The sequence below is a fragment of the Ostrinia furnacalis genome, unplaced genomic scaffold, assembly GCF_004193835.3.
Source record: "Ostrinia furnacalis isolate ACB-3 unplaced genomic scaffold, ASM419383v2 OfSCF7332, whole genome shotgun sequence".
Taxonomy (NCBI): domain Eukaryota; kingdom Metazoa; phylum Arthropoda; class Insecta; order Lepidoptera; family Crambidae; genus Ostrinia; species Ostrinia furnacalis.
Window position 1 is genome coordinate 1 of NW_021137571.1, and position 14993 is coordinate 14993.

Here is a 14993-nt window from a genome sequence, read left to right on the forward strand (position 1 = left end):
AAACTTTGTGAAATGGACAAGGATGTATTAACTAGATTAATAAAAAACCTGGAAACTTCTCTGAAAGAAAGTCCACCTTAATGTTTTGGATTGATATTTATTTGTTCATTGCAATAATGAGACTAAATCAGTTTTTAATAAGATATATTTAAACATTGTTCAATAATAAATAATAATCTGATTCACAGGATAACATTCTCAGTTCATAGTTCTTTATCTGCCAACATTATGAATTTTGTATGAAAGTTCATTGAACAGCATACTTACCTCAATAAACAAAACTCAATATTCTGTTGGTCTCAGTATTTTTTTGTCTCAAAAGGATGATGGGCAAAAATGTNCTTAATATCCCAACCCAACTAATATTATAAATGCGAAAGTAACTCTGTCTGTCTGTCTGTCTGTTACGCTTTCCCGCTTAAACCTCGCAACCGATTTTGATGAAATTTGGCATAGAGATAGTTTGAGTCCCGGGAAAGAACATAGGATAGTTTTTATCCCGATTTGAAACAGGGACGCGCGCGATAAAGTTTTTCTGTGACAGACAAAATTCCACGCGGGCGAAGCCGCGGGCGGAAAGCTAGTATACTATAATAATAAATAATATTTGTATTTTTCACCATTTTTCTCTATCTGTTCAAGTCATGTGTATAATGTAAGTACTTATTAGGGGCCATCCATAAAGTACGTCACACGAATTTCATGATTTTTTGACCCCTCCCCCGTCCTTGTCACAGGTGGTCACATTTCTGAGACCCCCCCCCCTCCCTAGTGTGACGTCACATGTTTTGCAATTTCACATCGAAAAATTATTAAATTAACAAAAAATAGCAACAAATAGAAACAATAAAATCACGCGCGAGATACGGTTCATTTGGCGGCATTATAGGCCAGTAGAATTAGATTTTAAATCCCAACTAATATTATAAATGCGAAAGTAACTCTGTCTGTCTGTCTGTCTGTTACGCTTTCCCGCTTAAACCTCGCAACCGATTTTGATGAAATTTGGCATAGAGATAGTTTGAGTCCCGGGAAAGAACATAGGATAGTTTCTATCCCGGTTTTTGAAACAGGGACGCGCGCGATAAAGTTTTTCTGTGACAGACAAAATTCCACGCGGGCGAAGCCGCGGGCGGAAAGCTAGTNCGTTGTATGGAAGGAAGTTTCTTCACCCTGACAGGGATTTTGTTGTTTGACAGGCGAACTGTGTGTGTACAAGTACAACAAACTTATCAAGACGTGTTTTTTGTGTTATTTATTTATTCTTAGGGGCTGTTCTCCTCGGATAAAGTAGGATAGAGGACGAGATTTCTGCGTATTTTCTAAAAAAAAAATTATATCGCTATGGATTCAATCTTGAAATTGGACGATAATGATACTTTTGATTTGGTAAGACTACGCTGTTATTATTTTGCTAAACTCTTTATAATACTTAAATTTCATGATACTACTTACCTAAATTAACTGACCATTTCAGGTTCTAGAGGAGTTGTTGCGAAAAAACCATGCATCAAGACACTCAGTAAGTCCTGAGATAGCAAATGTAATAGAAGCTGCCAAAGAAGATTTACGAACATCCTTGATTAAAGCCAATTTTAATATTGATGAAGTATCTGACCGTATACTCGATGGTAATTACTGTCAAGATAGAGCTTCAAAGTTTGTTACGCTATTAAAAGAAACAAAGTCAGAGTTATTTCGTTCCATCATTACACATTACAATAGTTCCTACGGTGATGTTTGTATGGACTTTGATTGGTTTGTGAAGCTTGTACTAGGCACAAGTGAATCTAAGGTCATAAGATATCCTATAATACAATTGGTATTGTCAACTGTTAACTGTAATAGTCAGCGAAAGCAGAATCTTTGTGAAATGGACAAGGATGTGTTAACTAGATTAATAAAAAACCTGGAAACTTCTCTGAAAGAAAGTCCACCTTAATGTTTTGGATTGATATTTATATGTTCATTGCAATAATGAGACTAAATCAGTTTTTAATAAGATATATTTAAACATTGTTCAATAATAAATAATAATCTGATTAACATTCTCAGTCTCAGCTGCCAACATTATGAATTGTGTATGAAAGTTCATTGAACAGCATACCTCAATAAACAAAACTTAATATTCTGTTGGTTTCAGTATTTTTTTGTCTCAAAATTTTGAAAGTTTTCAGGTATTTTGAAAAAATGTATAATGTTAAGTCATAAGTAGGTACATATTTTTAATTTTGAGATTTAAGTTAATTAAAGTATTTAACCCTTATTCAAACGCGAGCTGGTATGCATTTTTTTTACAAAGTTGAAGTGGATTTTGGGTAATTGTGGGTCGCTTATTTCATATTTTTGATCAAAATTTATAAAAAAATAGGGGAAGGGGTAGTTTTTTGGGTGGTAAATAATTTACCATTATCCATTGATGACTACAAATTGTTAGATGTTGGTGGTAAAATAGTTACCATTGTCCGTTTTGGTTTATTTTTGGTTCTTGACTAGTGAATTCCTCTTGGTTCTGCCTATATTTTATTAAATATTTTGGGAATGAAATAAATTTATTGTTTTTATAAAAAAAAATTGATTAATATTAGTTAATATGCTTACAATTAGGATGCTTACCTTAAGTCTGAAACAAACAATTCACTAATTACGTAACGTCAAAACGTTACGTGAATAGTTATCAAAATAACTTAAAATTTCTCCAAATATTTATTTAGTTTTATTTGTGCACATACAAAAAACAACAGTTTTTTTTATATATCATCAGACTTTTGTCAAGACGATCGCGACCACAGATAGTGTTCCTCCACAGACTGCGGTCATAAGCTGTGTGGACCGCACGATGCAAACTCCCGCCCACCGTCTTCCTCACCGCGTCCGATCATCTCGTCGGTGCCCTGCCCCGAGCGCGTCCCCCTTCATACTGTATGATACTTAGGTTACACAAAAAGTATCTTTATCTTCGAACGCAACCAGATCTGAGGCTGGTGGCCATAGTAAATGTTGTTCGTCTTGGTAAGACCTTTCAAATGACACTACAAACATAACTATTGGAGCCGGGTACCATTCTGCAAAAAAGTATGTATATCTTCGTACACAACCAGATCTGAGGCTGGTGGTCATAGTAAAAGTTGTTCATCTTGGTAAGACCTTTCAAACGATACTAGACACATATCTATTGGAGCCGGGTACCATTTTGCCCATTGGCCTTTGAAGTTTTCAAGAATTTTGAAAAAATGTATAATGTTAAGTTACATAAGTGTACATAATATTAAATTTTTAGATTTAAGTTAATTAAAGTATTTATTAACAAAACTAATGTAAGTTTTTTTATAGTTGTCTAATTAGTCCAAGCAATAAAATTTCTTAGAAATTCCATAAAGAACAACTAAAACCAACTCAAATCCCTTAATCATTGGCATATCTAGGGTATTCTAGGGTGTTTTTTTAAGGGGGAGCCTGGCCCGAGCCCGAGATTGGTATGTTGTACCAGCTTATGAATGAGTACTATCATCTTCGGTACCCACTACCCATTCGGGGATCCTAGTGGACGACATGCAAAATGGGGGCACAAAAAAAAACGACCGAGCGAAGGGATTTAAATACTGTAATGGCGCAGTTACATTATTCGCGAAATTCAACGAATCAGTGGTAAACACGCAGTTCATTTCGGTTTCACCTTGCGTTGCCCATGGGTACTTCCGAAATCCGATCGCGTGTTCGCGGTTGATCGAAAGTTAGTGCGAATCACAAGATATCTATAAAGTGAGGCAGAGCATTCATTTTTCAGTTTTACTGCACAGTAGTTGGTAAGCTTTTGAGTACAAAAACAAATAAAATTCATACAAGTACTTTATTACGAAATTTACTCTGTTATTATATTTTTTAGGTATTCATAAATGATAAAATACTTAATCCTTAAGACCATGTCACGTGGTAAGAAATAAAAAAACATTAATATATAAGACTACATCCATAAAACTAAGTAAATGTGCAAGTCAAAATGTGAACAGAACAAAATTAACTACAATTGAACACTTCAAAATGCAGGCAAGACAATATCATTCATTAAGTATATTATTTATTTTACATGCGTGAAGTATTGATGTAGGAGGACGGCGCACGGTGGGCTGATATTAGAGCTTCATAGACTTAGCGTCGCTCAAAAATCAAGTGCCGAATTTTGAAAAAATAAATATGCCAATGTGTTCCTTTACCAAAAAGGAATATTTTATGTTATGTAACGTTTCTTGATAAAGTTATTATTTAATAAGTTATTGACAATTTACTTTTTTTTTGTATGGAGCTCAACATTTATTTTTATTTTATTCGTTATTCTTAAGTTTTCTTTGGGGGAGCGCTCCAGGCAATTTTTAGAACATTTCATAGGTGGTAGTACCTAAATAATATTTATTTAATTTCCTTCTTATTTTTAATATTTTTTTTACAATGTAAATTATAAAAAAACTAAATATACATTATAAAAAAAATTCTTAAAAATAGTTAATCCGCTGGTAGCGGAGCAGGGCCCAAGCTACCGGTGGTCAGGGTCACAGGCTGAGGAACCTCCGGACAATGCGTGCCGTGCTGAGGATCACCGCCTTTTGAATTTATTTTATTATTAAAATTGAATATTTTGATATTGATAAAATTGAATATATCTTTCGATTCAAATACCGAATATTTTTCAATCGATAATAATTATCGAGAATTGTTAATAATATTCAATTAAAAGTTGTTCAATCCCTAGTCATGCATAGACTAAGACGGTAACCATGGAGATAGTTAGTTTGGTAAGTCACGTGTTAAATGTCAAGAGTGGAAAGTAAACATAGGATTCATGTTATTTATTTACGTGCAAAATGTAAGTAAGTAAATCATAAAAGTGGAACGCCGAGCTATTTCCAAAACCCGTCCAATATTATAATACAATTTTTCTGCGACAACTACAATACAGAACATCTCCCAAATCGATGTGCATAAAATAATATAATACAATACTAGTAAGTAAGAGGTTATGATAACAATATTGCTATCAATAAGTTTATAGAATTGGTCCGCCAGGAATAATTGTTCTTACATAAAGATTTGTGTCATTTAGAACCTAGAAAGTATTATTTCGGCACTGTTGATCTAACGGCGAACAATGTATGGAGAACGAACATTGTCCTTTAATTTTTTTCACCAATGGACCAATCACGCTTACACCCAATGGACGTATGTACATTGTACATATCGATACCTCTGGGCTCAAAGGTCGTAAAGGACAAAATACCGAAAATGAGTTATTTATACAGTTTTACTCAGAATTTAATTCTCTATCGATCTGTATATTTAGTTTGTCGAAATTCTCAAAAAAAGTGCCTTTACGACCCATCATATTTGATAGGCTAAACAGAATTCATCCCGAAAATTGGGATGTAAATACCATTTGATTTTTTAGTACAGTTACCATGGTAGTAAAGAACAAGTAAACACAAATTTTTGGGCGTATAATGTACATGTAGTATATCTATTGTCCTATACAACCTTACATTTTCATACCCAAGTCTAAATAATTTGTCCTTTACGCCCTTAGATTATCTAAACAAATATTTTAAAAATCTACACAGTGAGGATATTAAAATAACTGTAAAGGTAAATTTTATAGACGTTTCTTATAGTATTTAAGTATGTGCATTTGGAACAAATTAAAGAACCTAAAAAATCATCCAAAAAAATATATAATAAAACTATTTAAGAATGTAACATTTATGTGATTTGTACATATAAAATGATGACATCTACCCACATCGGGTAAAGTAATGTTGCTTTTTATTATTTCTCATATTTGAAGAAACTAGGTATTTGTCAGGTTGCATTACATAATACAAAAGTCAATTTCTTAAGAAAGCTTAAGAATAACGAATAAAATAAAAATAAATGTTGAGCTCCATACAAAAAAAAAGGAAATTGTCAATAACTTATTAAATAATGACTTTATCAAGAAACGTTACATAAAATAAAATATTCCTTTTTGGTAAAGGAACACATTGGCATATTTATTTTTTCAAAATTCGGCACTTGATTTTTGAGCGACGCTAAGTCTATGAAGCTCTAATATCAGCCCACCGTGCGGCGGCACTATTCATTGTATAAAATAAAATTATTGCAGGCAGGTTGGCTTATTAAGATATGGTAAAGAAGTTCAATTAATAACTACACTTATATAGGCTTCAACATCGTATTAGCTACTTACAATTTAAAAAAAACAATTATCGGTCACTGAACAATCAACAACTATTTACTATAATAATTAACGAATTTTCAGTACCTATTAGCACGCCGCGCCAGAAGAAAATCCTGACGGGTTAACCTTCAGTACCTACTAGACTATGTATAATGCCTTGTAGTTTAGCGCTGATCTGTTTAAAGCTATATTCCTATTAGCACTGTACGAGATGACGTCTGAATATGTAGCCAGTGTCCATGGTAGCCAGTGCGGCAAAGTCAATAATATACCTTTATGCTTATCTTATTCTGGTCAAGTACAGTAAGCATAGCCTGGTTAAGATACATAAATGCTACATTCATTTTCTTTGCTGTTTCCTACGAGTTCAGTTTTCAATTTTAATGCGACTTGACTGTGGTGTTTAGTTAACTTGTCTTAAAAATCCATAATTAAACTACTAAGTACACATTATCATATTGTTATCTTAGTTCAATAGGCACAAAGAGTGATTTATAAGTACACAATTAAACAACTATATTCGAATTTTACTAATATTACTCACACTACAATTATTATGTACATACTCGTAATGTATTTACATTGAATGAGAAATGAAGAATAACCTTTTGAACAATGACAACAATAATAGGTTCTCTAACTATTCTGATATTCATTTGTTCAATTAAGTAATAACAAAAACGTAGTATACCGATGGGCCTACTGAACCATTGATAAAACATGGAAAATAAACGTGTTATTTCAATAAGTATTATTTCTATGACATTGAATAATAGCACCCAAGTGTGATTACAGTTTTAAATACAGTCAGCAAAAGAGCAGAATGACTTACCCAATGGATTTGAACTTATTTAGAGTCAATTGAATTTCGTTACATTGTGGTTGGATCATAAGCTGGCGACTGTATTGTCTATCTAGAAATCTTGTTAGCACGTACAGACGCCGGCACATCAAGCAAAACACTGTGCACCTTATTATATTATAGTAATAGGTGCCATATTGCATTAAAAATGTTTAGTCTGATGTGCTGTATTTTTTTATTTTAATGCAAATCTAATTCTTTTAAGTATCTTATCAAATTGTATTAAGTACCTTCCTACTTACCATTGATACTTTTGTGTTTGAAAAGAGCCAGATGAATAAATATTTAATTAGAATAGTTTATCACCAAAATGTTTTATTCAATAAACATATTGATAAAATATGAATCTAACAGTGACGTAACATCTATAAATTCAATAAATTGCAATTATTACTAATATAAAGTGTAAGTACATTTCATAATCTCAAATAAATCTGTTTATTACTTTATAAAGAAGTTTTAACAATAATCATAACGAATCGATATTCGGTAATGTAGGTTTTTGAATTGAATATTTAACTATTACTTCTAATGGAAAAATAATATTTAGGCACGCAATATTCATGCGGTAACTATGTACCTACGTATATGTACGCTGTTTAATAAATGCAGTGATAATTATACTTTAACAATCTTCCAGCTAATAAATTAGCATAATTCAGGGTTAAACGTAAATACGAGTAAATTTCGTAAAGAGCATGGCATTGAGTTAGCACAGTGGAAAGAATAAATATGCTTGAGGGTACGCGTTTTGTGAATGTTTTTCTCGAGATTTTGTACTAAAAGACCTTGAATAAGCACACCAAACCAAATTATTCAAATGTGGTAAATTATTTACCTTAACAACAGGAATGATGTCTGATCTGATAGGATTAACCCATGTACTTGCATTGCTATTTGCGTTTTATATAGACACGTCGATATAACGCATTCTGGCACTTATTATTCTTTCCACTATGTGGTTGGTAACTTGATTTCTAACATGGTAGTCGGTATACCGTGTAATAACAAAACACTATTCATTCAGATCTACCTACAACTTAAGTACGTTTCGAGTTATTTTTATGTGTGTATTATTTGTTTCTCAATTACCTAAAAAGTCCACAATATTAATATCACAAGTACATAGTTTAAAGTTATATAAGTATCTTTATTTTCGATAATTGAGATATAAATAACACATATTTCAATTGGCAGCTACAATAAGGTTGGTTTAGTTCGAAATACCGAAATAAATAATAGTAAATCAGTAAAATATTCAAAGATAAAACCTTCCGGTTTTTCAACTAACATTATCACTATCACTGGACTGGTCTCCACACCACAAGCAACAAAATGAGTACTACTACTTTGGAGTAGTAAATATACAAAATATTAGTGCAAAAACACCCGTGAGAAAAGTCACTATCACGCACACCACTCTTATATTTTACAAAACCGAAATAACATGTAAAATCGTTATTCCTTCCATTATTTTCAACAATATAAAACGATCCGATCATTTATAATAGTTAAATATTCCAAATTAATATTTGAGGTAGGTTTATTTATTACATTCGCCCATTGCAGGATCGAAGTTTGAAAATTTAAAATATTTGTGAGAATTGGAAAGTAAGTAATTCACTCTCATATTTTGAAAGAGTGGAAGCATCATTATGTCAATTTATTCAAACTATTTGGGCAATCAATTGACGACGTTGGCGGCACGGGCCGAACCATAAGGGACGCTGTTCTTGTCCTGTAGCGGGCGGCACCAATGCTGGCCCTGGAAATAAATAATAATTCAATAAATAAATATGGGTCCCTATTACGTAGCCAGCGCATAGACCCCTCCCATTCTTCCCAAGGCTCGTTTAGTCGTAATTGGTCCAATATGAAATTGATCCAACATAACTGTCGGAAAAATCCCTTAACGAAAATGCTATCGGATCAATCGCAAATTTTAATTTTTTTCACCAATGGACCAATCACGCTTACACCCAATGGACGTATGTACATTGTACATATATTCTATCACATCTGCACCACAGTAGATAAATCAAACAGTACGGAAGCTTCATACAAACGCTCGAAATCAGACTCACGCACACAGACGCACGCTTTACACGAGCTCTAAGCGAACCTCGCAGTCCATCCGTCGCGAGTGTCGCGCGCGTTGTGTTTTTAATAATAATTTTATTGCATGCACTGTAATTACGCTTTTAAACAATTTATATGTTCTATTTGATAAAGTAATTTGCTCCGCACGCTTTTGAACTAAGTGATGAACTGTATTTAAAATGAGGCAATAGGTATGTGAAAGTAACTTGTATCCGGTATTTTATTGATGAGAATAGATCATGGTGCTAATACCTCCATGGAAAAGATCTTCTACCGGCCTCTAATAGTACTTAATCAATTTATTCGATTATGTATTCGATCATTATAGAACCTAATTAACGTTTTATTTTTTTGTTAACTACTTAGTCAATTAATTTATTCCATTAGGTATTTGATAATTAAAAAACCTAAATAAACGTTTTAATAAATAAGTAAGTAAGAACCTTATTAATTTTATAAAGGTTAAGAGTGCCAACCCTAACACTCAGTTGAAGTGTAGGTATTTAAATCGCCGAAAGGGCTAAGTTTTCGTACTGCTTTAGCTCATATATATACTGTGTCTGCACAAACAAAAATGAATCGCCGAAACACATTTCCACCAGGACAGGTAAATATGGCGACATGAAGTTAGCCAAGTCGGCTAGTTTATAATATTATGTCTTGCAACGAAAGTTGAGGTAAATACATACTGGCACCGACAAAATATTTGAATACCGATGCAAATCTTTGCTAGTGTTGATCGCTTCAACTCTTGCTGCGCGACCTATAGTAGGATATTTCGTGCTCACCTATGATGATCCGCTCGCGCGCGGTCAGTTTGACGAGGCCGGCGGCCTCGGCTATGCCGTAGAACAGCGGTTCCCAAACTTATTTAGTCTACTGCCCACTTTGAGAATAAATTATTTTTTAGCGCCCCCCATTTTTGTATTCAAGAGTCGAGCTCAGTCGGTGTCTAAGAGTCCTCCTAGTAGATGATGCCTCCCAAGCCTCTACACAACGTCCCGATTTTTTTCTGGGTCTCTTACCGCCCCCCTTTAAGCCTGCAGCGCCCACAAGGGGGCGTTATCGCCCACTTTGGGAAAGACTGCCGTAGAAGATGCTGTTCTTGTCGTAGTGTAGCAATATAATTACGCGCGAGCGATAAGGATGGGTAACTTGGAGTCATTGGACGAAATTCTGTGCTCGGCGACCGGACTTTAGAAAAACTAGTAATAGGAATTTTGCGATTTCCTACCTGTAATTAATCGCTCAGCGGTCAGTTGACGAGGCCGGCGTCCTTGGCCATGCCGTAGAAGATGCTGTTCTTGTCTTGTAACAGCTGCTGCGGCGGCGCGTACTCCACGAGCTGGCCGCGGTCCAGCACCATGACCTTGGTGGAGTCCATGATGGTGTTCAGCCGGTGCGCGATGGTGAGCACCGTGCATGACGCGAACTCGGAGCGGATCGTTTTCTGAGGATAAAGAGCGGTTGTTAACTCTATTATAACAAACATATGCATAATATTTACTCGACCGAATTTTCATTGCAATAAATTGACATTGACGTATCTTTTGAGGGATTTTTTTCAAGGGGAGCACGGCCCCTGATATGCCATGTCATGGGGTCCGGTAATAATCATAGCTCATGAGTTAGTACTATCAACTATCATCAAATCAGTAGCCCAACAGCACCAGACTATTATGGCCGTGCCACTCCGCCCCCCCTGCTATATACGTGGATACGGGACTATTCCCACCTCTCTTTCTCACCACTGCAACTCCTGTGTAGCCAGGATCTACAGCTTGACCGCCAATGAAAACCAATCAGTGAAGGTCAAGTTTGTCCCGGGGGAAAGTTAAACTGTCATTGGACCCGCAACGAAATTAATCAGAACATAGGAGGAGTTCGAAGTTAAGGTTCGACTTCCCTTCGTTGCAAAGCGGATGACAGGTGACAAACAAAGGTTTAGTAACATTTATGAAAAAGATAGGCACGTGGTGCATAATTGTCCGTGGACAATAAACATTAATTAAGGGGGCCTATCTTATGAGCTATTAGCTACCTGCCAATAATATTTTTCACAAAATCGCTTAATTATACAGGGTGGAATTTTGTAATGCCACCTGGAGGGAAAGTACTCTTAATACTGCAGATAGAAAATTTTACTGAAAGAAAACATTCCTTTATTTTTGAAAAGAAAGAGAACTGCACTCATAGATTTTCGATTTTTTATCGAAAATTCACTACCATACTAGCTATACAATTTTCTGTCCATGATTAAAATAATTTAAGATTTTATGGATTTCCTTTCATTTGATTTATCAAGTTTGTTAAAGAGATTTCATCCTTATAATTGATCCTAACGATCGATGCAATAAAAATACAGGGTGTAATTTTTAACAGATTTTAGTTGGTTCAATTCCCGGGTGTGGCAAGCAAATTTTTGGAAATCTTTGAATGCAGCTCTATTTCTTATCAAAAATAAAGGAATGTTTTCTTTGAGAAAATTTTTCTATCTACAATATTAAGAGTACTTTCCTTCCAGGTGGCATTACAAAATTCCACCCTGTATACGTGGATGCAAAGTGTAACAATCCGAGTGCGCACCTGTATGAGCTCGTCGGTCTCGAGGTCGACGGCGGCGGTGGCCTCGTCGAGCACGAGCAGCGGCGTCTTGCGCAGCAGCGCGCGCGCCAGGCACACCAGCTGCCGCTGCCCGACGGACAGATTCTCGCCGCCCTCCGCGATCTCGTGCCGGAGACCCGCCGTCAGACCTGGCCGAAACAACACCGGTTTATTATTCGACAAACAATAATAGGTCACTTACTTAGGCTGGATTGCAGCATCTTACTGACAAAAGTCTGTCAAACTCCATACAAAAACACCGGCTATGGTTATAGCTACTGTTAAAGTAAGATGATGCAAGTCAGCATTTGGTTCTCTAGCAAGCTGATCTTAGCTGAGAAACTAAACAGAGCTGGTGGTGCTATAGTAAACAGTCAACAGATATACCCTACTGGCTATGTATACCAGTAATTTGGTATGCCTGGGAGTTTTTTTTCAGAACAGTAATATGACTGCCACTGTACTGTGTCGAACTGAATTTCACGCAGGTAAGGCTACGTCTAGATGAACTGTGTCAATGCCTGAGATATGGGAGCGGCACAGGAGAGCGATTTTTAAACATCAAACATCAGCGAGGTTTCAGATTTGTATGCTCTATCGTCACGTCATATATGTCACTTTCCTCCCACTCCCATATCTCAGGTACTGACTGATTTATGAGCTAGATCTAGTGTAACTATTATATTTTACAATTAAGATTACTAATCCCATGTATACTCGTAAAGTTGATATCAAAAAGGGGGAATAATTTTCTAGACTGCCTGCAACGCGTTACCTTTAACGAAGTTCTTCAAGTGAGCATGCTCAAGCGAGCGCCAGATATCGTCGTCGGAGTAGGCCTCGAAGGGGTCGAGGTTCATGCGCAGCGTGCCCGAGAACAGCACGGGGTCCTGCGGGATGATGGTGATGCGCGAGCGCAGCTGGTGCAGCCCGATGGACGCGATGTCGATGCCGTCTATCTCGATCTTGCCCTTCATCGCTTCCACTATCCTGTTGGTGAAATAGATTTATTGTAGGTTATGATTGGTAGAATTGTCGGTCGCAGGATTGGACAGTCATCTTGTAGTCAGTTTAACGATCTTCTTCTTCTTAGAAGAAGAAGTTTAACGATTATCGTGTGAGATTTGGAGCTAGATAAACTATTTACTAAGGGTTGTCCGGCGACGGGAGGTACCTGGATGCAAGCGGCGCAGGACCGGTCTTTGTGGAAATCCTTGGGGGAGGCCTTTGTCTTTCGGCTGAAACGAACAAACGAACGAAAGGGTTGTCGTGAGAGGCCACGGCGCATGTGATGTCTCGTAGAGCCGATTCGCCCACGCAGTAGTCCAGCGCAGTCGTTTCCGCAGAGCTACTCCTAAACACTGTTTTTGTAGTTTCGGGTCTTCGCTTATGCTGATATCTCGTTTTACATGAGAGAGATGGCAACATTCCAAACTTTGGATAACGATTATCGGAGTAGCCTCGCCGGCCACGAAACGGAAGTTTTCATTGTCTCTCACTAGAAGTAAGCATGTTGGGGGAAATGGAAATTCTCACTATCTTGCAAAAAGTGCTTTCTTCTTTTGGACTGACGTTGTTGATAGCCGCTCGCTTTCTCGGCTTTAATGGGCAACCCATTTTCCTCCAACAGGTAATAATGGAAATGCTCTTGATCTGGCAAAAAGGTGATTTTTTCCTTCACTAACCTGAACAGTCCGAGCGTGAGCGTGGACTTGCCGGCGCCGGTGCGGCCGACGATGCCACGGTAATACTATCTATACAGTATTCCAACTCGGCCATATTTTTGAAATAAATGTCAACAGTCGCGCGGTACGTCACAGTATGACAACATGCGATAGGGCTGCCCACCTACAGTACCCAGTTTAATTACATCTGCCCACTTAGAATTTCTATCTAGTTTTGTGATTGTATTTTTTTATTTAGTTAGACAAAGAAAATCGTTTGTGAATGGAATAGGTTAAAAATGTGTGTTGTTTTGTGATTTAGTAGATTTAATTTATTTAAAACTACTTAAATAATTTTGAAACTTTAATAATCATAATAATCTGTTACGTTAATTTCGGGCGAGCGAAGTCGTGGGCAAAAGCTGGTTTAATACAATATAATTTACATTTCAAATCAAACTGACTGAAAATGACAATTTGACTAGTTTTTGACCAATTTGACCGTAAATGACGGTCAGTCAAATTCAATCAGTTTTGTCATTTTTAACACTTGGCCACCGACGTCTATTCGGCACATTCGCGACACCCCCGACTTTTGCATACCGAGCGCATACCGAGATTTGAATTTCGAAAGAAAGTTCTTGTTTCGTCTGTTTATATGAAGTTAATACTGTATGATATTATTACCGTGACGATGCCGAGCTTGTCGCGCGATGTCGCGCAGCGCCGGCTCGCCTGCGCGGTAGCCGAGTGTCAGCTGCTGTAGCGTCAGCGCGCCCGTCTCAAGCCACGAAAGTTCCTATATTGCCCTTTTTTTCTTTGGGACTGACGTTGCTTATAGCTGTGATCAGCTTTCTCCGCTTCAATGGGCACACCATTTTCCCACCATTAGGGGGTAACCAATGTAATAATGTCCGGGGCGATGGAATTGCTCCCGATCTTGCAAAAAAAAAAAAGGTTTTTTCTTCGCGAACATTCGCCCAAACTCACCTGAACAGCCCGAGCGTGAGCGTGGACTTGCCGGCGCCGGTGCGGCCGACGATGCCGAGCTTGTCGCGCGGCGCCACGGCGCACGTGATGTCACGCAGCGCCGGCTCGCCCGCGCGGTAGCCGACTGTCAGCTGCTGCAGCGTCAGCGCGCCCGTCTCGGGCCACGTAGAACCCGGCCCGTTGGGGAGATTCCACGCCGCTTCCTTATGACACAGGTATTAAATGGCAATGCCAGATTTTGTATGGAAGGTGGCGTCTTTTTTTTTTCGCGCGGCCATCGACCAATCTTTGTTTTTTGATTACAAAATAGTGTAATAAACCAAACTTACTATGACATGTATACCTCTAAATTCAGTCTGAACTGAGTTACGAGCGTTAGAAGTTTGATGATTTACATACTAGATTTGCTTTTTGCGCGCAAGTTTTGTAAGAAATTGCAACAAAATATTGCGCTATTTTTTTACTGCGCTGATTCTACTCCACACTGATGTCTGGAGCCTTTAATGGATGGTATTGTTTGTTTATACGTACAATGTTACTATTTAGT

At 37.0% G+C, this 14993-nt stretch overlaps 2 protein-coding genes across 12 annotated transcripts in view; one reads left to right on the top strand and one right to left on the bottom strand.

Annotated features, from left to right (window-relative positions):
- The first annotated feature begins 1168 nt into the window (after positions 1-1168).
- Positions 1169-2080, top strand: LOC114363903 (uncharacterized). The gene is made up of 2 exons (XM_028319794.1): positions 1169-1389; positions 1478-2080. Exons 1-2 carry the CDS (start codon positions 1345-1347, stop codon positions 1940-1942), a joined length of 510 nt encoding a protein of 169 aa, XP_028175595.1. The 5' UTR covers positions 1169-1344; the 3' UTR covers positions 1943-2080.
- A 4332-nt stretch (positions 2081-6412) lies between these two features.
- Positions 6413-14993, bottom strand: part of MRP (Multidrug-Resistance like Protein 1) — a 46110-nt gene continuing 37529 nt past the window's right edge. For all 11 annotated transcript variants that reach the window (XM_028319787.1, XM_028319784.1, XM_028319785.1 and 8 more), the window contains 5 exons: positions 14447-14649; positions 12568-12782; positions 11775-11941; positions 10423-10638; positions 6413-8853 (listed from right to left, as the gene is read on the bottom strand). In XM_028319787.1, the coding sequence (XP_028175588.1) occupies positions 10444-10638; positions 11775-11941; positions 12568-12782; positions 14447-14649 (780 nt within the window). In that variant the 3' untranslated portion in view covers positions 6413-8853; positions 10423-10443. The remainder of the gene's footprint in view (positions 8854-10422; positions 10639-11774; positions 11942-12567; positions 12783-14446; positions 14650-14993) is intronic.